Source organism: Ctenocephalides felis, unplaced genomic scaffold (assembly GCF_003426905.1).
Source record: "Ctenocephalides felis isolate EL2017-DRISC unplaced genomic scaffold, ASM342690v1 CF-g0.4_SCAFFOLD_03572, whole genome shotgun sequence".
NCBI lineage: Eukaryota > Metazoa > Arthropoda > Insecta > Siphonaptera > Pulicidae > Ctenocephalides > Ctenocephalides felis.
The window spans coordinates 39,067,740-39,094,937 of NW_020539726.1; the positions used below are offsets into that span (position 1 = coordinate 39,067,740).

General features: G+C 30.2%; 1 protein-coding gene across 1 annotated transcript in view; it reads left to right on the forward strand.

The window, feature by feature from the left end:
* LOC113388452 (protein sax-3-like) overlaps nt 1–24,018 on the forward strand; it is a 29,617-nt gene extending 5,599 nt beyond the window's left edge. Inside the window, exons 2-16 of the mRNA XM_026625829.1 lie at nt 1,265–1,475; nt 9,270–9,352; nt 9,437–9,603; nt 12,261–12,342; nt 12,467–12,769; nt 16,138–16,336; nt 16,416–16,537; nt 17,937–18,089; nt 20,490–20,712; nt 20,943–21,160; nt 21,349–21,670; nt 21,733–21,919; nt 22,000–22,260; nt 22,397–22,604; nt 23,833–24,018. Of these exons, the coding sequence (XP_026481614.1) occupies nt 1,265–1,475; nt 9,270–9,352; nt 9,437–9,603; nt 12,261–12,342; nt 12,467–12,769; nt 16,138–16,336; nt 16,416–16,537; nt 17,937–18,089; nt 20,490–20,712; nt 20,943–21,160; nt 21,349–21,670; nt 21,733–21,919; nt 22,000–22,260; nt 22,397–22,604; nt 23,833–24,018 (2,925 nt within the window). The remainder of the gene's footprint in view (nt 1–1,264; nt 1,476–9,269; nt 9,353–9,436; nt 9,604–12,260; nt 12,343–12,466; nt 12,770–16,137; nt 16,337–16,415; nt 16,538–17,936; nt 18,090–20,489; nt 20,713–20,942; nt 21,161–21,348; nt 21,671–21,732; nt 21,920–21,999; nt 22,261–22,396; nt 22,605–23,832) is intronic.
* Nucleotides 24,019–27,198: the final 3,180 nt, after the last annotated feature.

Genomic DNA, 27,198 nt, shown 5'->3' on the forward strand with positions numbered 1-27,198 from the left:
TGGTTGGGAATCGTGATGATTAGTTTTTGGTAAAGATCGGCCGGGCCGTTTTCTTGTAATAAAGTGTTAAAAAAGATTTTTTTCGACGATTTTTATGAATATTTTTTACTGTAGAGACCATAGTCTTATAGATCATACTAAAATATTACGTTTCACACTTTGATTTAAATTAATTATACACTTGTTTATAATTACCATTAATTTTAAGTAATGAAATCTAATTTGACAATGCAACATTAGAGTAAAATGTAGAGAATTTAGTTATCTTTAAATGTATCTAATATTGTTTTAAGATAACTTAGATAATTTTAGAGTTATCTCAAAAAGTGCAGAAAAATGTATCACCAAATTTTGATGCAGTTATAATAATATTTGTAATTAAATTCGGTCCTACGACAAGTCGTTTAATTTTAAAAATTCGTCAAAGTTTGCAAAAATTAGTATCGTTTGTTTGGCGTTTGTCAAAATTAGAAATTTCATCGACGTTTTTTCAAAAACGCCTGAACCGATTTTAAAAATTTAAAAGCCATTCGATGTATTTCGGTGTAGATTATCTGTTCTCAGTTTTGTGCGACGATCGGCTGAGCCGTTTCTTTGTAAATAGCATAAAACTGAAACAAAATTATTCACGTTTTGGCTCTTAATTCTTTTTCTGTTGCAGAAAAAAATTGAGGATTTTTACGAAACTTTTTGTTTTGGCGATAAATATCATAGTCTTGTAGAACATACTAAAATGTTACGGCCCTACGACAAATAGTTTATTGTTAGAAATTCCTCAAAATTTGTGCCAAAAGTTGCTTTTGTGATAAAATAAATCAAACATTATCAATTCACTGAAATTTATAATAATATTATCAAATTTAGGGCATACAAGCACACGTGCAATGTAATTCATATAATTACAATTAATTCAAATGTTTTTGAGAAAATTCTATTCAAAATCGTTGACTAATTCTGTTCGTTAACAGTTGACTAATTTTATCTAAATATCTAAACCTCAATTTTGATTGATTAAGTTGACAATTCTTACACATTTCGGAAAGTTCATGCAACATGCCTTTAGGCTAAATTCCACTTTCTACTAGTTAAAATACGCCTGAGCGCGCTGCAACTAGACATACATGTTCATAGAGTATACTGCCAGGAAAGAAACTTATACTCTATGTTACTGGCCCAAAAATTTGTCAAAATTAAATAAATTTTTTAGCAAATAAGTATTTATATTAAAATTAATCATAAGGATAAAATGTATCTTTTATTTTAGGTTACTTCAGTAGAAGACACGCCTCCACCGATTATCCAAATTGGCCCTTCTAACCAAACTTTGCCAAAGGGCAGTATGGCAACCTTGGTTTGCCAGGCTACAGGTTCACCTGCGCCTAAAATCAGGTGGACCAAGGACAATGGTGTACCTTTGAAGGATAACAAAGCTTCTAGGATTCATATTTCTGGTTCAGGAACCCTAAAAATTGACGGTAAGTGATAAAATAACTCTATCTAATTAATTTATCAAATATTTCTGATATCGCTGCTGCATGATACAAATTCATTCTTTTGGATAAAGAGTCCAGTGAAATGTTTTTTCTATATCTTTTACCAAGTTTATTTTCTGAATAGAAGAGTGTCTTAATTTTATCTTAGTGATTGAGTGATTGCCAACACAGCTAAATCTTGATTGATGGCCAGGATGTTTGTCAAAACGTCTGTGTGCCTGTTTTCTTAGAAAGACGCTGAATTAAAGGAGTTTATCCCGGACAAAAGATGTCGTGATGTATTAGTAGATTAGGAAAGAATTTAGCGAGACTAAATATATATAGTAATGTGGGAGTTGGTTACATTTTTGCAAACTAGAAAAAAAAAATTTTAATTTGGTGATTTAATTTCCTCAATTTTCACATTGTCTTTATATTTTTTTCTTTGATGAAGTCAAAAACAAGTGTAATTTTTTTCACAATTTTCTGCTGTAATTTAATTTATTACTTTTCTTGAATCATTTTAAATTTTTCAGAAATATCCAAATTTTACAAATAATTTTACTTAGAGTCCATGTCTCTGATCTGTACAGAGTTATACTAAAATATAGCATTTTATTATTTTCTTGATTTTGCTCGTCAGTTAAGTTCTATTTATTACAATCTATGTTTACCACAAAAATTTGTCAATTATTTTTCCAAGTTTAGATCAAGTTTACACATCAGTAGAGTCCTTTTATAATTAGAGTCCAAGTTTCTAATCCGTACAGAACAAACGCGACATATTTTCGGAAAATCAAGAATGTCTACGTGTTTTTTGCTCGTCAGTTGAGTTCTTTTTCTTTAGTGTAACAATTTAACATTATTTTTGTAAATTGATATTCAGTTTGCTCTTTAGTAGACTTCTGTTTTTTTTTAGAATTTGTCGATTATTAATTTGTTATTTTATATTTAGGACTGAATTACTTACTCGTCAGTAGAGTTTTTATTTATTATATTTGTCAGTAGAATCTTCTTTTTATTTTCTGGGTCAATATTAATTTTGCTCGTCAGTAGAGTCCCTTTTTTAATTTTTAAGAACTATATTTAATTTGCTCGTCAGTAGAGTCCCTTTTTTAATCTTCCAGAAACATATTTAATTTGCTCGTTAGTAGAGTCCTTTTTTTATCTTCAAGACATAAATTTAATTTGCTCGTCAGTAGAGTCCTTTTTTGATCTTCAAGACATAAATTTAATTTGCTCGTCAGTAGAGTTCTTTTTCAATTCTACAGAATTATATTCAATTTGCTCATCAGAAGAGTCCTTTTTTAATAATCAAGAATTATTGCTCGTCAGTAGAGTCCCTTATTGATCCCCAAGAATTATACTTAATTTGCTCGTCAGTAGAGTTCCTTTTTTAATAATCGAGAATTATATTTAAATTGCTCGTCAGAAGAGTCCTTTTTAATAATCAAGAATTTTTATGTAATTTGCTCGTCAATAGAGTCCCTTTTTCAATCTTCATTGATTCTATTTAATTTGCTCGTCAGTAGAGTCCCTTTTTTAAGCTTCAAGACATAAATTTAATTTGCTCGTCAGTAGAGTCCTTTGTTGATCTTCAAAAAATAAATTTAGTTTGCTCGTCAGTAGAGTCCCTTTTAAATATTTAAGGACTATATTTAATTTACTTGTCAGTATAGTCCTTTTTTAATCTTCAAGAATGCCATTTTATTTGCTTGTCAGTAGAGTTCTTTTTTAATTCTCAAAAATCGCAATCAATTTGCTCGTCAGTAGAGTCCCTTTTTCAATCCACAAGAATTATATTTAGTTTGCTCGTCAGTAGAGTTCTTCTTTATTTTCTGGATATATATTAGTTCTGCTCGTCAGTAGAATCCTTTTTACTCTTTATTGAATTTAATTTGCTCATCAGAGCAAATTTTTTATCGGAGCAAGAAAGGGACTCTACTGATAAGCAAAATAAAATTCGTAAAAGGACTTCACTGACGAGTTTATTTAAAAATCCATTATTGATTTGGAACAAATAAAAATTTCCAACGAAGATAATTATTCTTTAGTATTAATCCAGAAGATAAAAGGACTCTACTGACGAGCTAATCAGAATTGGTCATATATATATATATATATATATATATATATATATATATACATCTTATATATATATATATATACATCTTATATATAAAATTCTTCTGTACGGGTGTACGATTTGATACTTCTCCTAAACGCTTATTCGGACTTGGATAAATCTTTTTAGAGTTTGTCAAAGAAAATTTTTAAAATTTAATGAACGATAAAACTCTAGTAATATTGTAAAAATAAATGGCAAAAATTACAAAAAAACACTTATCATTTTTTGACATTGGAAACGTTTGAACTGTCATCTGCTAGAAATGTCAATTCACTTGAAATTCGAATTTAGCTGAAATTATGAGCCTAGACAATATTAGAAAATAATGTACAAGAAAAATGTAATGTCTACATTATTATTGCCGAAAAGCAGCTAAGATGTGCCAGAAATTGAAATAATATAAGATACAGTATATGCTTGGCAGATGACATTATGTAATTCAGTTTAATAAATAACGCAACAAGTCCAATATTGCATATACATTATTTTTTTAAACTTAAGCATGCCGCCTTTTGCTTTACTTTACTGAATTATTTAATAATACTGACAAATATTTCTACTTATTAAAAAAAATGATTAGTATTTTGTTTCATTTGTCAAAAATTCATTTGTTTGGCATTGGATATGATGGAATATTTATCAAGTTGATCTTAGATTGAATAGTGCACATGTGAACTAGATTTTACAAATTAATTCACCTAAGATTTGAACATAAACAAGAATGTTTATTAAATTATTAGTAAGAAGAATGTACTTTAGAAATTATAATTACCAAGAAGCAACTATTATGAAAATTCTAGGCTAAATTATTGAAGCAATTATGTCGTGTGGTAAAATCAAGTATGATATTGTTCTTTTACCGCTGACACTATATTAATTTTTATCAGAATTTTTTATAATGCTTATGCTAAGACCTTAAAAGAATCACAAAGACAGGACATCAAATAGGATATTAAAAAGTACAGGATAGGATATTGAAAAATTTGGCACTTTCGAATTGTAGACGTGGGTACAGGACAACGCTTGTCGGGTCATCTAGTATATATATATATATATATATATATATATATATAATTTTAAATACAATCAATATCTACTATATACTAATATCATCTCAGCGAACATACCAAATCAATCTTGACAGGAAAAATAAAAATTATCATATTCAATTTTGCAGACGCCGTAAAATATATAAAATATTTCGCGCTAAAATAAACCGCGAACGTAAATGTAGAAGATATACATTTTTCAGGAACAGAAAAACATATATATCCTGGAAAATCCCTCAGGACTTGTATGAAATAGAGGGATATATACATGTATATATATAAATATATATATATATATATATATATACACATATCCTTTTCCATATTTTTCCGCTCAATCGAACGCATAATTTCCCTTAAGTGGCGTAGAAATTTTTCGATGTTCGATGCAATTTCCCTAGTATTGTCATAAAATCAGCCAATCACCCTTCGATTCATTTCAAATATTCATGTATTGTGTGAAAGGGAAAAAAGTGACACGTGTGCGACTACCCTTACTAATTCATGTGCGAATTTGTCGCTTTTATAATAATTTTACCCTCGGAAATCCATTCACCGGATCAATGACACAGTCAAGTGGTTATTTGTGAAATTGTGTCAAATCATGTAGAAAACGAAAAATGATGTATATATATATATATATATATATATATGTATATATGATAAGGTTTTTCAGCCACAAGTCGAAAAAGTAGAAACAGAATAAAAATATAAATCTTCTTTAATACGTTTTGAGCTATTGTGCTAGATAATCATTCAGCTAAAATACAAACAGAGTAATAAAATAAAGTAACAAAATAAAATAAAACAGAATTAAAATTATACGTACCAAACCAGTTTGAAATTATTTTATATAAGATTTGACAATTAAAACATCAATATTTTGTTCTAAAAACAAAACATATGTATATATATATAGAATTTTGAAAAATTAAATCGAGTAATCGAAATATTTCGAATTCTGAAAGAGAAGATAAAAGAAAATAAAAGAAAATATCAAGTGGTAAAAATTGTTGAAATATTAAAAAAATCAGACTCACAAACATTAATTAAATTATGATAGCTGTCAAAAGGCAAAGAAGAACTTCTCTTAATAACACATTGTGAATTTAAAAAAATGGAAACAGATTCAGCAAACCTTCTTAGGTCAACATTTTGTTCAATATATAAAATAACGGGATTATTTAAATCAAAGGTGTGTTTAAAATTTTGCATTTGTTCGGATAACATTGTTTTGTTTTGATTTTTATTTTTTGAATTATATTTATATTGAAGCATTCTCTTAGATATATATTGTGAACTCTCCCCAATATAGAATTTTTCACATATCATTATTCACCTTGTAAACGGAGTCAACAATTCTATTATGTGGTGTTTTTCATTTTTAAGAAATATACAAAGAATTTAGAGTATTTCCAAATTTGGAAACTAAAAGAAAACCTTCTTCAGAAAACATCTTTTTAAAAAAATAAGTAAAACTGCCTAAAAATGATAAAGAAACAATACCTTTATATTTATTTAAAAAAGATGAAGAATTTATTAAACTAGTATCAACAGGTAACGAAATGTTATTATTATTAATGTTATTTTTATTATTATTTAATTATTGCATACGGTTTTTTATAATATTTTTCTAAATTTTTATTCCAAAAGATATAATTACGACTTGTGGCTGAAAAACCTTATCATATTATGTTTCAAAGTTGAAATAAACAATATCAAGATATATATATATATATATATATAGTTATTTATTTTTACACTGGTAACACTAATTGTTTCGTTGCGTTGGCAGCTGAAGTTAGTTACATGTGCAATCGAAGGGTACAAATTTTTACTTTTTTTTTTCTAAATATCTCAAAGACTATAAACATTAGGAAAAAATAGTTCGAGAACAAAATATAGCTTATAAAATTCTAAATCCAACCTATTACTACATTTTTCTCCTACATTATTCGCTTCCGTTATAAACAATTTCAAACTCCCTTTCTATTAAATTCCTCTTATTTCTGCTATGATAACACTAAATGTATTAAAATTTATGGATTTTTACATTAATAAAACTAATTGTATTAAATTAAAAAGTAAAATTTATGTATTTTTATATTGTTGATACTGATTAAATTATAAGTTATTTATTTATACACTGGTAACACTAATTATTCCGCTGCGTTGGCAGCTGAAGTTAGTTACATATGGAATTTAAGGGTACAAACTTTTATGTTTTTTTGAAATATCTTAAAATCTATAAGCATTAGAAAAATATAGTTTGAGAACAAAATATAGCTTATAAAATTCTGTATCCAACCCATTACATTATTTTGCCCACGCATCCTTCGTTTTTTATTTACACAATTTCAAAACTCCTTTCCTATTGAACTCTTCTTATTTCTACAATGATAACACACGAATTGTATTAAAATTAATGGATTTTCATATTGGTAAAACTATTTGTGTTTAATCGAAACTTAAAACTTGTGTAAATTTATATAGTCAATACTGATTTAATTGAAAGTTTCGCAAGTGAAGTTAGTTGCGTATGAAATGACCTCGGATTTCAAGGGTACAAATTCTGACTTTTTTTTAATTATCTCAAAAATTATAAACACTAGAAAAATAAAGTTCGAGAACAAAATATAGCTTATAAAATTTTGAATCTAACCCACTACTACATTTTTCTCTCAGTTCATCCTCCTTTTCACTTATACACAATTTCAAACTCTGTTAATAATATTGTCACCACTCTTTGATAGTTATCATGTGTCAGCGTCGAGTTTCTTAAATTACGATGAAATTAAAGAGTACAAAATTTTACTTTCTCAAAATTATCTCAAAAGCTATGAGCACTAGCCAAAAATAGTCTGAGAACAAAATATTGTTTATTAAATTCTAAATCTAACCTATTACTACATTTTTCTTTCATGTTATCCTTTTCCCTTGTGCACAATTTCAAACTATAAACTAATAATGTTCCTCCCTTTACCAGAGCTAATGTGTTTCGAGGCGTTGAGTTTCCTAAGTGGAAAATAAATTGCGAAGAAAAATGAGCAAAAAACCTGCGAACTCTGATAGAAAATTACGCTTTTTCTATTGGTCGTTAAGAAATCATCAATTTCCTGCTTTTTGCATCGGGAACGAACTAGTAATTAAACTCTAGTTGCAAAGAGAAAGATTTGTTTCGGTTTGAAATAAATAGAAACGTAGTAAAAGAAACAAATTTGAGTTTGAAATTGTGGGAAAAAGAATGGTGTGTAGGTAAAGTAATGTAATGGGTTGTATTCAGAATTTTGTAAGCTATATTTTGTTCTAAAACTATTTTTTTCTAGTGCTTATAGTTTTTGAGATAATTAAGAAAAAGTAAGAAGTACACTTCAATTTCATACGTAACTAACTTCAGCTGCCAACGCAACGTAACAATTGGTGTTGCCAGAGTATAAATAAATTACTAATAATTAAATCAGTATTTAGAATATAGAAATACGTAAATTACAATTCTTAATTTAATACAATTAGTTTTACTAATGTAGAAATCCATAAATTTTAATACAATTAATATTATTATTGTAGAAATAAGAGGAGTTCAATAGGAACGGTGTTTGAAATTGTGTAAATAAAAAACGAAGCATGTGGGGGCAAAATTATGTAATAGATTTGATTGGAAATTGTATAATCTATTTTTTTGTCTCAAACCATTTTTTTCTAGTGTTCATACTTTTTGAGATAATTCACAAAAAATAAAAATTGGTACCCTTCAAAGCCGAAGGCATTTCATGTGTAACTAACTTCACTTGCCAACGCAACGGAACAATTAGTGTTGCCTGCGTAGAAATATACATAACCTCTAATGTAAAAATACTAATATTAAGCTTTTAGTAAAATCCGGGTTACCAAAACAGTTTGTTGAAGTCTAAACACAATTTTTCCTACTCACTTATATATATGGTCCGCCAAATAACTTTTTTTTTTACCAACTACTGAATATTTTCTAAAATTTCTTTCTCTATTTGAAAGTACAATCCTTTCAGTTAATAATGAAATTAATTCAGCTAATAGTTTAATTAAAAATGGAAAAAAAAGCCTCGCCATAAAATGAAAATGAAAAATGTTAGATTAGCATACCCTATATAAAGATATCTTTGGGCAGTTTTTTGTGGCACTATAAGTCCAAGTTTGCTTTTCATTACCATATCAATTCAATAATTTGTTCGTTACCATACAAAATCATATAATAGGTTAGAATCAGAATTTTATAGGCTATATTTTCGTCTCAAACTATTTTTTTCTAGTGTTTATAGTTTTTGAGATAATTTAAAAAATGTAAAAATTTGAACCCTTCGAACCCGAAGGCATTTCATGTGTAACTAACTTCAGCTGCCAACGCAACGAAACAATAAGTGTTGCCTGTGCAGAAATTTATTACTTTTAGGGCAAAAATACTAATGAATAATATGACTAAAAATTGTACTTTACCAATGCAGGTTGTTGGTGTAAAAACATAATTTTTTCTGCTCATTTATATATAAAGATCTTCTTTGGCAGTTTTTTTTTTGCACTATAAGTCCAAACCAGTTTCCTGGTCCATCAATATCATCAATATGAGCAATTTTTTTCATTTTTTAGATCTACAAGTCACTGATTCAGGACACTACACTTGCACAGCCTATTCAGAAAGTGGAGAGACTTCCTGGTCATCATCTTTGATGGTAAGTTGACCGATTACGTAACACTATCAACCAAACCAGGCTTTTCTGGTGGCATTTTAGGCTAATCTTGGTGTCTTTTTCCAGGTCGAAAAGAACCCTTCATCTCATTCCACGACCTTACACCGATCACCAGATCCTAGTACATTTCCAACTTCGCCAGGAACCCCTAGAGTTCTAAATTTGACTGAATCGAGTGCAACCCTGGCCTGGGTTCGAGGACCAGAAAGGCATAATGCCAGCCCACTATTAGGGTAAGTAGATAAAACATACATTCATTCCTGATTAGATGCATATATCAATAATAGAACCAAGAACTAATATTCTATCACTATATTTAACATAAGGTAGTCGAGTAATTTCAATTAGGCCTTTTTATTGTATTCTAATCAAAGCACATTTGCGACGCCAATTAGTTGTAAACATCTGAAACATTTTATAAGATTGTACAAAGAATTTATAAATTAACAACAATTAATATATAACTATTCACATTTTTATTACAAATTTTGAGGATATGTTAAGAAACTATATTTCAAAATTACTATTTTTTATTATTTGTTCATGATACGTATGATTGCTGACTTATAGAAGATAAACACCTCAAATACTCTATTTAAATACGTATAAACAAATTTATATAAATACCTAAGTATATAAATGATTACATTCCAATTGCCAAGAAATAAATTTCTTCATCGTCCATCTGGCATCGCTTGCTATTATTAAAAATTAATTTATTTGCCACTTAAATAATATAATAAATAATTTATATTATTTACGTAATAATTTTCCAAAAGTGGTGATTTAAAAATGCATATTAATATATTTGTATCAAAACAGAAACACCGATTAACAGTTGTCAATTGAAAGTAAATGTCATGGATAAAATCATTGATAGAATCATAGATTGAATAAACTAAATGGATATTTTATAAATAATTAATTTTGAATTAGAATGAAAAACGGGATAAAATGTATTACATATGTTTCTCCTGGCTCTAAACTACCTCCTTGTCAATTTTCATCTAAATCGGTTCAGCCGTTCGTGAGTTATAAGTGTTGTAACTAACACGATCTATATATATATAAATCTCGTGTCACGATGTTGGTTCGCGATGGACGCCCAAACTACTGAACCGATTTTAAATTTTATTGGCTTATCGTGTGCATATATATCCAACTTAGGTTATAGGAAATTTTGAAAAGTAAATTTGAAATATAAATGTATAATTTTTATAAATTTCTAAAAATTTTGACAGAAAATAGCCAAAAAAACAACACTAAAATGACAAATGTCAAAATTTAAGGAAATTTCGATATATAATTTTTGAAAACAAAATTTGACATTTCAAAAAATTAAATTCAAAAACATGGACATATATAGAAATATCCAACATTTAAATCCAAATTTGATGAAATGCTACATTCAAAATCACTGTTTATAGTTTTAAATCTAATTAAAAATCAATGCTTAAAAATTTGAATAAATGTTGACATGTAAAAAAATTAAATGTCATTTGTCAGTATTTATGAAAATAATTATATAAATAGATTTACGATTTAGATTTAATTGATTAGCTTACAAAATTATTTCGGAAAACGAAACTTCATCAAAACATTATAGATCAGAGATCACAATAAAAAAGCGGCACATTGAATTTAAAATTGATCATAAACAAAATTTTGACATTTCACAAAAAAATGTTTAACGACTTACTTCAATAAAGAAGCAAATAAATTAATTATTCCAAGTTATGTTATAGGCAATATTGCCAAGCAAATTATAGATACAAAACATTATTGTAAAATAAATATTATCATATTATATTAATTTTGGACCAAGAAGGAAATATTTGACATTTATAAATTTAGTGAATATTGGATATATGAAATTAACATTCACTATTTTTCAATTAAATGCAAATGTAAAAAATCAAATATTTATATAAAAAATTGTATATTTAGATAAAGATACTGCGTTGATTTAGACTAAAATTTAATTCATTCTTTAATTAAAAAAAAATTGACATAAACACAATTAAAATAAACAAAACACTATGATGTGTTGGAATTATTTATCGGAGTGTAAAGAAATTTATGTAATTAAAATATAATATTTTGATTGTCATCGCAAATGCTAATCTTACAGGAAATTGTAACCTCTTAAATGGAATAGTACAATCTGAGGGTATCATTGGAATCTGACAAAAACAAACTAGACAAACTAAATATTATATCATATTATATTAAATTTTGACCGAAAAGAAAATATTTTGGCAGTTATAATCAAATTGAAATAAAATGCAAATGTCAAAAATCAGATCTTTATATAAAAAATACACAATATTCCTGTGTTGATTTAGCCAAACTTATGAATTTAACAATTATATATATATTTTTATTGGACTTAAAATAATTATTAATTTATTAACAAATAAATAATATTTGCAGGAAAATTTTATTGACACGACACGACAAAAGTATAATAAACAAAAAACTATGATGCGAGTGAATTGATTTTTGAAGTATGAAATGTCAAATAATTTTGAAAATTATAACAAGTTTTTAACTATTTGTCAAGGAATCAGAGTTCAAATCTATTAAATATTTGATTTTTGGCACTTTTATTAATTTTTTTATCAATTTAGGCATATTTTTTATGGCAAAACAACGTTTGCCGGGTTATATATATATATATAGATTATAATATATAGATTATATATATATATATATATATATATATCTATATATATATATATAATATATATATATATATATATATATAGATTATTGATTATTTTTAATTACTCGAATTTTGAATTGCGGTACGGGAAGTTCCAGCAATTTGCCTTAAGGCACGATGCCCTAATTGCCTTAAGACAGAATTCTTACTGTTAGTTTCTTTCAGATATTCTGTGGAATACTTCAGTGCCGATTTGCAAACTGGTTGGGTAATCGCAGCCAGTAGAATTGCTGGCGAAAGTATAACAGTAAGTACTTTGTCTTCCAAAAAAGCACCAATTGTCAACAATTCTAATACCAATTAATCTTTATCTAATTTATTATACTAATATTCTAATAATAAACATTAATCTAATTTCTAATTTTTCTTAGATCAACGATCTAAAACCAGGAACATCCTACGTTTTCCTGGTACGTGCAGAAAACTCTCAAGGAATGTCCGTACCAAGTGGCTTGTCCAATGTCATAAGAACACCAGACAGGAAAAAGGGCTCTTTAGGGTCCCTTGGCGAAAATTTAGCCCAAAAGGACGCCATGACCCAACAGGAACTAGAAAATGCCAGAATGGTTCTAAGTGGCAAGGTTGTAGATTTAAGGGATGCCCAGCCAACAAGCCCTACAAGTGTAAGGGTTGTTTGGCAGTTGCAAGTCAGCCATAGCGAAAAATACTTAGAGGTAAGTAATAGATGATAAAAATTATTTGGGAGCACACTAATGTGTTTTGGAAGTAAAACTTCTTTAGGCGCGACTAGGGAGTAAAGATGTGTGAATGCAACGGAATGCGTTACGCTCGAGTGGTTCGTCATTCGCTCTCGATGATATCATTTCTATACGGGTCGAGGTAAATAATGGATAGTGGTAAAATTATTTGGGAGCACAGTAATATGTTTTTGAAGTAAAACTTTTTTAGACGCGACTAGGGAGTGAATCTGTGAGAATGCAACGAAGTGCGTTACGCCCGAACTGTACGTCATTTGCTCTCGATGATATCATTTCTATACGGGTCGAGGTAAATAATGGATAGTGGTAAAATTATTTGGGAGCACAGTAATATGTTTTTGAAGTAAAACTTTTTTAGACGCGACTAGGGAGTGAATCTGTGAAAATGCAATGGAATGCGTTACGCCCGAACTGTACGTCATTCGCTCTCGATGATATCATTTCTATACGGGTCGAGGTAAATAATGGATAGTGGTGAAATTATTTGGGAGCACACCAACATGTTTTTGAAGTAAAACTTCTTTAAGCGCGACTAGGGTGTAAATCCGTACCAATGCAACGGAATGCGTTACGCCCGAACTGTACGTCATTCGCTCTCGATGATATCATTTCTATACGGGTCGAGGTAAATAATGGATAGTGGTGAAATTTTTTGGGAGCACACTAACATGTTTTTGAAGTAAAACTTCTTTAGGCGCGACTAGGGAGTAAATCTGTGTGAATGCAACGGAATGCGTTACGCTCGAGTGGTTCGTCAATAGCTCTCGATGATATCATTTCTATACGGGTCGATTATTATTAGTCGTCGTGTATGTGAATAGAGATCAGTCGTTGTATGCAACGAAAGTGCCCGAACTGTACGTCATTTGCTCTCGATGATATCATTTCTATACGGGTCGATTGTGATTGGTCGTCGTGTATGTGAATAGAGATCTGTCGTTGTATGCGTAACGACATCAACGTTATATGTTTACAGATATGAACAAGAAAATCGGCATAAATAAATAAACATTTCAAAGTCACATCGTAGTACAAATCTTGATTTAATGAAAAATGCCTGAATCAGAAGAATATTTTACCCTGTTCCTTGAAAATAATAAATTATTTTATTAATAAACATTTGTGCCGTGTACAAAACCTAAGTTTATTGATTAGAAATTATTTCTACATTAAAATAGATAATGTTTTTTTAGACAAGACAGATTCTAAAGCTGTTCAAAGAATTATCAATCGACAGAAAAAATAAAAGGACTCTACTGACGAGCAAACATAATTTCAATCCAGAACATAAAAATTGACTCTACTGACAAGCAAACTTTAATTACAATCGAGTTGATAAAAAGGGACTCTACTGATGACTAAATTTAAAATTAGTAAATATAAAAACTAAAAAAGATCTCCACTAACTAGTATAAATATAAAAGATATAGAAAGGACTCTACTGACGAGGAAACTTTAGTTTTGATCTAAAAGATTAAAAAGGACTTTACTGACGAGCAAATAAAAAATCGAATAGTTAAAATATGATCATAAACTTTACCTTAAAGTTAAAAAGGGATTCTACTGACAAGTCAACAAAGTTTTGATCGATAAGAAAATACGAAACGGACTCTACTGACGATCAAATTTGAAACTAGCAAATATAAAAAGGACTCTACTGACAGGCAAACTAAAAGTTGACGAAAAAGATCACAAGCAAACTTTAATTTCAACCTAGAAGAAGAAAAAGGACTCTACTAGTAAACAAATTTAATTTAGATACTAAAAGGGACTGTACTGATAAGCAAAAATATTAACGAAAAATATTTTGTAAAAGGGACTCTACTGACAAGCAAATTTTAATTTCAATCTAGAGGAAAAGAAAAGGACTCTACTGACGAGCAAAATATGAATAAGAAATGACTCTAAAAAAGAACTCTACTGACGAGCAAACACAATTTTGAAAAAACAATTTTGTCAAACTAAAAATTGACAAAAAAGACAAAAGGGACTCTACTGACAAGTGATCAAACAACTCAAAAACAGTCAAAAGTCAAAAAACAACTCAAAAGTCAAAACAGGGATTCTACTAACGAGCAAAATTATTAATATTGAAAAAGAATCTTAAACTTATTAATATTTAATTATTTGAAAAGCGGATTTTACTGACGAGCAAAGTTATAAAAAAGGACTCTACCGACGTGCAAATTGAATATCGTCTGGAAAATAGTAAAAAAAAATACATGTAGTCAATAAATGTATGTTAATTTTAATTACATGAAGTTTTTCAAACACAATCATTACTCTAATCTAGGTTCGTTTCTAAATGAACTAATTAGCTAATTACAATGACAAACCGATCATGTCGTATTCGAGGTATGACTTTAATTACATTATTGTTTTTAAATATTATACATATTTTAATGCTATTATAAATATATAATTTATAATTTATCATTATATAAATGTGTATAATGGTCGTTGACACTAATAAATGTGTGCATCACGAGAGTGAATGAAAAATAGGACTCTACTGACGAGCAAACTAAAATAAAGACAAAACAGAAAAAAAGTCTACCGTCGAGCTAACTGGAAAAAAAACTAAATTATAAAAAGGACTCTACTGATGAGCAAACTAATATGAAAGACATGAAATAGAAAAAGAGGACTCTACTGACGAACAACTTAAAATATGAAAAAAGGACTCTACTGACGAGCAAACTGATATAAAGACAAAATAGAAAAAAGAGTCTAACGTCGAGCTAACTGAAAAAAAAACTAAATTATAAAAAGGACTCTACTGATGAGCAAACTAATATGAAAGTCATGAAATAGAAAAAGAGGACTCTACTGACGAACAACTTAAAATATGAAAAAAGGACTCTACTGACGAGCAAATTGATATAAAGACAAAATAGAAAAAAAGAGTCCACCGTCGAGCTAACTAAAAAAAAACTAAATTATAAAAAGGACTCTACTGACGAGCAAACTAATATGAAAGACGTGAAATAGAAAAAAAGGACTCTACTGACGAACAACTTAAAATATGAAAAGAGGACTCTACTGACGAGCAAACTAAAAAGTAAAACAAAATAATAGAAAAATGGAAAAAATAACACGAAATATTAAAAAAGACTAGCTAAAAACATGAGGAATTTTTATTGTACAATTTGAGTAGCATCTTAAAAAATGAAAAAGGGACTCTACTGACGAGTAAACTACCATATTACTAATAAACATTATTCAAAATTGTTATATCATGTATTTATTTTTACTTAAAGGTCATCTTGTACAGTAGCAAATCAGTTTTACTGAACCTTACGCTCACTCTTTTTTGTTCTCAGGGAATCTATATTCGTTTTCGTGACTTAACAAGTGGTTCCCAGAAATACAACATCCTGACAGTCCCAAAAGCAACTGTTGAAACTTACATTGTTAATAATCTTAAGAAATTTACGAAGTACGAGTTTTTTGTTTCGCCTTTTTACAAAACTGTGGAAGGGCAACCTAGTAACTCCAAAATTGCGCAGACTATGGACGATGGTAAGTAGATAAAGGAGCATTGAATATATTTTTTAAAAATACTATTTTGGCTATACTGACATTTGTTGATTTTTTTCAGTACCTTCTGCTCCACCAGACAATATTCAAACAGAAATGCTAAATTTGACAGCAGCTTTGATTAGATGGTCACCACCACCAGCCCAACATCATAATGGAATTTTATTAGGATACAAAATACAGGTATATAAAATTTGGTCAACTTTTAATTGACTCGATAATTAACTTCCCGAAGGAGAAGTTTGTGTTTTTCATCAGAAAATACGATTCGCTAATTTTATGTTTTCTCCTGGACGTTTCAAGCCATTCTGAATCGAATGAGACCGAATTTGGAAAAATAATGTGTGTGTGTGTGTGTATGTGTGTGTATGTGTGTGAACAGATTTTTTGCCGTAAATCGACGTTTTCTCAAAAATGGCTGGACCGGTTTCAAAAATTTAAAAGCCATTCGATGTATCTCGATGAGAGTAGCGTTTCAGAGTTTTGTGTGACAATCGGCCGAGTCGTTTCTTTGTAAATAGCAGAAAAGTGAAAAATTTTTCGTCCACGTTTAGCCCGCAGTTCTGAATCGATCTTGAAAATTCGAAAACCGTTCGAAAAATATTGATTGGGAATCGACCTGATTAGTTTCTGGTAGAGATCGGCCGGACCGTTTTCTTGTAATAAAGTTTTTAGAAAAAAAAAATTCGACGATTTTTATGATTATTTTTTTGACGGTAGATACCATAATCTTCTAGATTATACTAAAATATTACGGCTCTACGATAACTGGTTCAGCTTTAAAAATTCGTCAAAGTTTGCAAAAATTGGTATCGTTTTTTTTGGCATTTGTCAAAATTAGACCTTTCATCGACGTTTTCTCAAAAATGCCTGAACCGATTTCAGAAATTTAAAAGCCATTTGACGTATCTCGATGAGGACCATCGTTTGTCAGTTTTGTGCGACGATCTGCAAAGCCGTTTCTTTGTAATTTGAAAAAAAGTGTTAAACTTTTCGTCCACATTTAAGCTAATACTACCGAAGCGCTTTTAAAAAATCAAAAACTGTTCGAAAGATATCAGTTGGGAATGATACTGATAAGTTTTAGGTGAAAATCTACCAAGCAGTTTTCTTGTTATTAACTTTTTTGATGATATACGAGTATATCATGGTCTTATACGACTTATTGAAATATTACGACCTTACGACAAGTAGTTTAATTTTTAAAATTCATCAAAGTTTAAGAAAATTAGTAGTTTTTTTTTGACGTCTGTTAAAATTAAATTTGGACGATTTTACTTTGTAATAACGTTAGAGTACTTGGTTTTAATGAACATACCAAGCCATTAAAGTCCTATGGAAACTGGTTCAATTATAACAATTGTTGATTTCTGAAAATTACTTACTTTTAGAAAAAACTCCGTGTCAAAGGGTTCGTTCGTTTTCAATTATGTGTAATAAATCCACTCGGAATACTTTTAATCAATCATACATTAATTTAGTTTTGATTGATTAGGTCGATTAATTACACATATCGGGAAGTTCATGTAACTTGCCTCAAGGCAAAATACCAAACCAACTAGTGATTCTATTTCTTTTTTAGGTGAAAGCTGGTAATTCCAGCAAAATCCTGGCACAAATGTCCCTAAACTCTACAACTCTGTCAGTGATGCTCAACAATTTGACAACAGGGGCTTCTTATAATGCCAGAATTGTTGCTTACACCAGGATGGGAGCTGGTCCTTATTCATCACCGGTAAAATAATAGAAAAGATTATTTATTGGCCTAGAATAACTATTTATATCCCTTTTCCTACCAAGTCTCTCTTGTAGAAAAATAGACTTATAAACTTACATAATTTTCTATTACCTTTGGATAACTATTTATATCCCTTACTCTGCCAGGTCTTTCTGATAGAAAAATAGACTTATGACTAGGGTTTATACAAAAAACCGGCATTTCACAAAACCGGTTTTCGAATTTTAATTTTACTAAAAAACCGGTTTTAACCGATTTTCGAATTTTACATAAAAAATAAATTTTTGCTCGAATATTCTGTAATTTATCCGCAAATTTAGTGTAATTTAGAGCAGAATTTGACTAAATTTATTTATTGTTCAATTTTATGGATAGTAAACAAAATTATTTTGATTTTGATTAGTAGAACTAAAAAATAATAGTTTACCTTGAAAATAATTATTCGTTATTCATGCATCATTTTCACATATAAGAATGAAAATATTTTTATGATAGTGAAAGGAAAGTTTTCGAATAAATAAAAATATTACATTTTTAAATAAAAAGCATTCATTAAATTAATATTAGATACATGTTGTTACATACTTGTTAATATCAATTTTAGTTTTAAAAACAATTAAGCTAAACTCGGGTATTGCCTGTTCCAAGCAATTTTAATTAATTAATTTCAAACATTCTAATTGTTTTTTTTTTTGTTTATTAAAATATGATTTCAAAAAACTGAGAACATCTATCGAATTGCTACTTAGACGTGTCCTTTGTTTACTCACAAAATTTCCTGAAATAGAAAATACTCTCGTACTTGCGACCAAATTATGCCTAATTATTTTTAAAGCTTGATATAATAATTAAAGTTGTTTGTTCTTTTATTTGTGGCTTCTAGGGTTTAAAACTCTTTTTCTTTAAGTTTGAGTAGAGGAAGTTACTTCTTCAAAGAGAAGTCACATTGATTTAAATTAATAGATACACTGGTATAAAAATGTAAATTAATATATAAAAAACCTTTCTGGGAACCATTGCAGACTGATAGGATATCAAATGCTATGGAAACGATATGATTTCAAGAATCAAAACGCCTTCATCTATTTTTTATATTTGGCTATATTTGCCATTTACCATTTATACAGTGAAAACCGACTTTTTTTCACTAAAAAACCGGTTTTCAAATTCAATAATTTTTGACAAAAAACCGGTTTTTAAAACCGGTTTTTGAAAAGCGACAAACCCTACTTATGGCCTTACAACATTTCTTATTAGCTCAGGATAACTATTTATATCCATGTCTCTGCCAGGTCTCTCTGGTAGAAAAATAGACTTATGACCTTACAAGATTTTTTATTTAATTTTGTATTTATATTTATTTATGTTACTTAAGATTATTTTAAAGCTTATTAATTCAAAAAAGTGTGCACTAGCTATTTGTTTTTGCACTTTGTTTATTATTTGTCTTATAACTTTTAAACGCATTGTCCAATTTAAATACAATTCTTGACAAATTTGTTCGAAATTAAATTGTATATAATGTTTTCTAACATCATAAGTCTCTACAGCAACTCGGTGTACTTTAAAATAGCAATTGATAACGGAAAATCTATGTAACAAGCTCTGAAAGTGCATTCGAGACAAGAAAAACCTTGGCTAGTTTGTGCACTTATTTATTGCAACTTTTGTAACTTTTGAATGGTTTGTCTGATTTAAATGAAATATTTGACAAATTTGTTCAAAATTGAATTATCTTTAATAGTTTCTAATATCATAAGTCTCTAAAGCAACTCGGTGTACTTTAAAATAGCAATCAAAAACAGACAATCTATATGCTAGCTCTGAACGTGCATTTGAGACAAGAGAAACCTTGGCTGGTTTGTGCATTTGTTTATTGCAACTCTTGTAACTTTTGAACGGTTTGTCCAAAATTAATAAAATGTTTTGACAAATTTGTTCAAAATTACATTATCTCAAATATTTTTCAATATTATAAAGTTCTACAGCAACTCGGTGTACTTTAAAATAACAATTGAAAACAGAAAATCTGTGTGACAAGCTCTGAAAGTGCATTCGAGACAAGAGAAACCTTGGCTGGTTTGTGCATTTATTTATCGCAACTCTTGTAACTTTTGAACGGTTTGTCCAAAATTAATAAAATATTTGACAAATTTGTTCAAAATTGAATGATCTTTAATAGTTTCTAACTTTATAAGTCCCTAAAGCAACTCGGTATACTTTAAAATAGCAATTGAAAACAGACTATCAGAAGTTATACTGCAGTTAGTATTATTACTATTTATTCATCTATTCTTTGTCAGTGCCAAGACTCGAACCAAGTATCCCTAGGGTAATATGACCTTACAACATTTTCTATTACCTCTGGATAACTATCTATATTTGTTTTTATATCAGGTTTCCCTGGTGATGGATCCTGCTCTCCTACAAGCTCATCCTAGGGCTCATCCAAGTGGGGGAAATGGGGGATCCCGTACAGGTGCCCAAAGTGTTGTCCAGGAAACCTGGTTTGTGGCAGTCATTGCAGTAATGCTACTGGCTTTCCTGTTGGCCGCAGGTGCTGCTATGATGTTATTCAGGAGACGTCAACAGTTGACCAAGGAACTGGGGCACTTGAGTGGTAAGATGATAAATGATAAGGGATCGTTCAAGTATTACGTGAGCAAATTTAGTACAATTATTTACCCCCCCCCCGACCGCCCTTTGTTAGCAAAAGTAAGCAAAGCTGTCACCAAAATGTCACCCAAAATAAGGAATCAATAACCCCCCCGCCCTCCTATAGTGCTTACGTAATACTTGAACGGTCACTAGCAACCTGAAGGGTTTTTGCAATATTTTGGTTTTTTCTAGTGCCTGTTGTCAACGCCAATGAAATTGCTGCTCTTAACATGAACGGTAAGGAGACTTTGTGGATTGACAGAGGTTGGAGACCTGCAGATACTGATAAAGATTCTGGTTTGTCTGAAACCAAGTTGTTGAATGCACCTGGACAACCGTATTCTGATAGTGCTACTGATTATGCAGAAGTCGACACTAGGAATATGTCGACGTTCTACAACTGCAGAAAGGTAAATATAACATACGTTTGATGCCTTGGCTTGAGACTTTATGTATCTTTTTTCTCCTTAGCTTGGAACTTTATATATCTTTTCCCCCTTGGCTTGAAACTTTATGTATCATTTCCCGCCTTGGCTTGGAACTTTATGTATCTTTTTCCCCCTTGGCTTGGAACTTTATGTATCTTTTTTTCCCCTAGTCTCCGGAAAATCCGACGCCCTACGCAACCACAACAATAATACCATCAGTCCCGAACCGAGGAGAGAAGCACCACTTACAAACCAGTAACACAGACTCGTCTTCCTCCTGTGCCAAGCCCAATTTAGACATGTCTACGACATCAGGATCAAGTTCTCCGAAATCCTGCTTCGACCCTTCGGTTGCTGCAATGGCCAACAGCAATTTGCAGCAGTTGCATCAGCAGCAAAGTATGCAATCTGCACCTGGATTTATGCAGGGCAATAAATATCCCCCGTATATATGTCATGATGGGAAGATGGTGCAGCAGCAAGCTTTTACAAGTAAGTAGGGGATGAAATAGAGTTGATATTAGTGGGTGCATATAACTTGTTTGCTTGTGCAGCTCCTTCCAATTGGTCAGACTTTCTACCGCCGCCGCCAGATCATCCGCCCCCCACACCTTTGTTGGGCGCCCAAAGCATAGGACCATACGGAGCTCCGAGCCCGATTGTCGGCAAACGTTGCCCGCAGTTCAATTGTGGCAACACTAGAGCAGGATCACAGATGTCCAACTGTCACCACAATCACAAGTATAAAAACACACTAAAAACCAAACCAGAACTTTCTTTTATCTTATTTTACCTTATTTTATCTTATTTTTTACTTTTAGTCCTATGTCGGCGTCCCACCATTCATCAGGACATTCCTCTTGCGGTTCCTCGAGTGGGCACAGTGGCACCGGTTGCAATGGTTGCAGTAACAACGGTTGCAGCAATAATGCATGTTGCAATAATGGCTCGAATCCGGGGTACTCGCCTTGGTGTCCTGTTCAAGGCAATCAAGCAAACAATTTGGGGGTTATGTACTCGCACGAGAATGTTTACAACAGTCCTGTTGCGCCTCCTTATGTCAATAATGGTCACCACAACAGGTAAGGGTAAAGGATGCATGTGATAAGGCAAGTTGCTCTTAGTTGCAGCAAAATCTTGCAGCATTCTTTGTGTTGGTTTATTAGATATACGATGAGACTGTTATTGATGACTGATTGGATTTTTTTTTATCTTTAGGTACCAAATGCAGCCACCAAACCAGCATCCTCCGCAGTTACCAGGAACGTATCCAAACAGCCAGTTCGGCGGTTCGAACCCACATCACTCCGAGTACCAGTCTTCGTACGGAATGACTAGGCAACCAGGAAGCAACGGACATTGTATAAACTCATCCTCCAGGTCTTGTGCTTCCTACGAAGGCATATCCTGTTCAGACCAACACCAGGTTAGTTACACACCACCAACCCCTAAAAAAAGAGTGCGCGTAAGGATCACACGCGATTGAAGTAAAACTTATTTGCTACTGTAGAAAGTAGCAAATTTAAGTTGAGTAAAAATAAATACATCATATAAAAAATTTTGAATAATGTTTATTAGTAATTATGGTAACACTCGTGATGCACACATTTATTAATGTCGTCAATCATCATACACATTTATATAATGATAAATTATAAATTATATATTTATGATTACATTAAAAATATGTATAATATTTACAAACAATAATGTAATCAAAGTCGTACTTGAAATATGACATGATCGTTTTAAAGTAATTGCTGATTAATAAATTCTATAATATTCATTCACACAGTGGATTAAGTTAAACAACGCCTAAACAAATATTGTTTTTGCAAATTAACTCATCCTGTAACAATTGTGTTTGAAGAACTTCATGTAATTAAAATTAACATACATTCATTTACTGTTTGTATTTTTTTACTTTTTCGCTGACGATATAATCTCATTCCTTGAACAGCTGTAATATCCGTCTTGCCTAACAAATTGAAGCCATACTTTTATATTTGTTTTATTTATCAAGTCCTGCACATAGCTTGATCTATGAATCATTTGCTTTTTTATATGAACGTTAATGCAATGATCATCATCAATATTACGAGGTAATAAATTAACCATATTATTAATGTCAACAGGCACATTTATAATTTGGCCAAACATTCCAAATTGTCCATTTGGAATGTCCACATAGCGAAAGCTATCATTTCTTATGCAGCTCAGATTTTTCCTTAGTTTCATTATTTGTTTGCGATCATTTGCACTACAATTATTTATGGGGGACGGGATAAAATATTCTCTATTCCGATCCTGACATTTTTATTAACTCACGAATTATGCTGCTAACCCATGTCGCGCCTAAAGAAGTTTTACTTCAAAAAATGTTTAGAGACTACGAGCTAAATACAAAACTCAAGTGAAAGTCGACACATTTTTTGTTTGTGTTTGACATATGATTTGACATTTGATGTATTTTTTGTTTTGCTCGCAGACTAGATCGAATAATTGCGATAGCTGCGCTTACTAGCGTCGTAGTCTTCAACTTCACGTTGGCGTTTTCGTGTCGCGCCTAAAGAAGTTTTTACACCCATGTCGCGCCTAAAGAAGTTTACTTCAGAAATTTGCCAATCAATCATTTACCTTTTACCCTTTTTCAGATTATTGCCAACCACCACGCCAAAATGAATGGTTCGTCCTGCAACTACCAGGATTGTTCAGCTCCTGAAGATGCAAGTGATAGGCACAGTGAGGATTCCAGCAGCAGATGCTGCAGCTGCAGCGAAGGCTCTTGTCTTTATGCTGAAGCAGGCGAACCTCAACAAATCCTCAGAATCGTTCAATAGGAAAGGGCTTTCTCGGATGAGATTTGTCTGCATGCAGGAATCAAATATTGAAGAGGTTAGGATTAAGATAAAGATAAAAAATTGAAAGGTAATAAATAATGCTGATTGGCCTGCTGTGCTATTTTTAGTACACTGGAGGCTTTTTTGTGTAATTGATGCGTTCTTCCACGATTTTTTTTAATTAATTAAGAATTTTGAAATTTTGAATGATGGCGTCCATATACAGTAAAGTAATATACGTAATACTTTCTAAAAAGATTTGTACACTTTGCAATAGTTTTTAGTAAAACGGAAGACTGAGTGTAGGAATGAATATATAGAGGTTGTAAAATAGACTGGTGTTATGGCAAGGTTATGTTACGTAGCGTTTGTTATATAAAATGGTACTGAAAACTGTTAACATCATGTATGTTTTATCACTCATGTATTTTTGCGCGTCAGTAGAGTCCCCTTTTTGTCAAGTACTATTTTCTTGAAATCCTGTTTTTTGGTCTATTTTCCTTGAAAGTCCTTTTTTGGGAGTCGTTTTTTCTTGAAAATCGTTTCTTCTTGAAAGTCGTTTTTTTTGAAAGTCTTTTTTCCTGGTGTCCGAATGAATAATGAACTCTACTGACGATCAAATTTAAATTTTATGAGAGTTATTTATAAAAAAGGGACTTCTACTGACGAGCAAACGTAAAAGAAATAAAAAAGGGGACTCTACTGACGAGCAAACTTTAATATTGATCTAAAATATTGGAAAAAGGGATTCTACTGACGAGCAAACTTTAATTTTGATCTAGAATTTTGATAATGAAATAGAATTGTAAAAAAAGGGACTCTATTGACGAGCAAACTAAAATATCAATCTAGAATTACAAAAAAACGACTTTACTGACGAGCAAACTTTAATATTGATCTAGAATATTAAAAAGAAGGGACTCTACCGACGAGAAACTGTAATATCGATCTAGAATTTAAAGAAAAGGGACTCTACTGACGAGCAAACTGTCATATCAATTTAGAATATTACAGGAAGGGGTTCTACTGACGAGCAAAGTTTAATATTGATCTAGAATTTTCAAAAAAATAATTTTTATAATTGAGAATATTAAAAAATGAACTCTACTGACGAGCAACCTACAATATTAATCTAGAATTTAAAAAAAAGAAATAAGAAATAGAAAATTTACTGACGAATAAACTTTAATTTTGATGTACAATATTTAAAAAAGAAACTGAACGTATTCTATCTAAAACGCCTGACTGCACACCAACTACATAACATTTCTACAATCTTCAGTACCATTTTATATGAAAAATCTTACGTAACATTCGTCTATTTTACGACCCTTTAGTCTCATCAATATATAAATAAAATCACATCAATAACGCACAATATTTTTCAACTAAAAAAATCATTAATATTCTCCAACAATATAAATAATCCAATTTTCGACTAAAAAAGTTTTACTTTAATTTATAAGTTGAAACGAAAACTGCCTTTGATGAACTGATTAACATATCTTTAATAACCGACGACGAATAACCCATATCTTAATTTATATTAAATATTAAATAAATATATTAAACTATTATTTAATAAACTAATCATTAATTAATAAGCGTAGACGTTTTTCATGTAAATAACCTGTTTTCTTTCCTACTGCATTGTTAGATGTCGCTAGTATTAAATCGTTGTACATTGTATTTTGTACATATTGTATTTAAAGTTTATTGTTGTCCCAGAATTTAATGGAAGATTATTTAATATTTAAATAAGATAATATTAAGATAAGCGTAAGATTTTGTATTTATGGTGACTATTATTAAACGTGTAGTATTATTAAATGACTGTGGATAACGCAAGAGTTCGTTAAACGATTTAGATTGTAAGTTTAGTATATGAGATGACATGTGTCATGGAAATTGATAACTTGGCATGTGTCATAGTAAAGATAAATTGTATGTGGGTGTTGACTGTTGGTCAATTGACATTAACAAGTGTGTGTCATTGGTGTTACCTGATGTCATTTGACATCTTGACATACGTCGTTGACAAAGACATTAATGGGGCATTCATGCCTTATAACATAACGTTGTCATGGCAACGCTCAAAATATTTTAATTAATTAAATCATGTTTTAATCTAAATTTATACACTGATTAAAATTAATTAAAATTAATCTTACAGAAAATAATCTGTTTCTAAACCTGTCATTGATGTTGACATATGTCAGTTGACAGATGTATTCACATTGACATATGTCAGTTGACAGATATATTGACACTTGTCAGTTTTTCAGTATGTCATTGACATATCATTTTTGGGAATATCACTGCCATCATTCATATTGACTTTATATAATATTGTCAGTTATTGACACATGTCATAGATGTTGACATTTGTCGTAACTTTTGACATATGATACAGATATTGACATATATCTAAAATACCTTAATTTTATTATAATATTGATTAAAAGCAGATTGATGAATTACAATCGACTTTATAGATATTAATATCAGTTGCTGACATCTGTTATTACATTGACATATGTCAGAAATATTGACATATATGTCAGAGACTTTGTTATATGTCATTAACACGTCAATTTTTTGGGAATATCAACTTCACTATACATTATATTAATTAAAATCGATGTAACAATATACTTATTATTGAAAACTTGTGACACATGTCATAGATATTGACATATGTCACGTACATTGACTTATATTAAATGACTGATTTTTTTAGAATTAATAACCAAAACATATATTAAATAAATAATATTAATGCTATAAAAATATCCGTTTCTAATACCTGTGACATTGACATGTCAGTGTTATTGACATGTGTCATTGACATGAACGAATATCACATTTATTAACATTGACACGGAAAATTCTGGATATTTAATTTTAAAAAAATCAAATTACTTAATATCAATATTATAAATAATAATCTCAGTTTGTGACATCTGACAAATATATTGACATATGTCAGATGTCTACAATATAGTCAATTCATTGACACATTGATTTTTTAGAAATATCGCTACGAACATATACTAAAATTGATTTGTATCGACTTCATATAATATCAGTTGCTGACATATGTCAGAGCTATTGACATATGTCAGATCTATTGACAACAAAGACACTGACAATTGTCATTGACATCTTGATATTTATTAG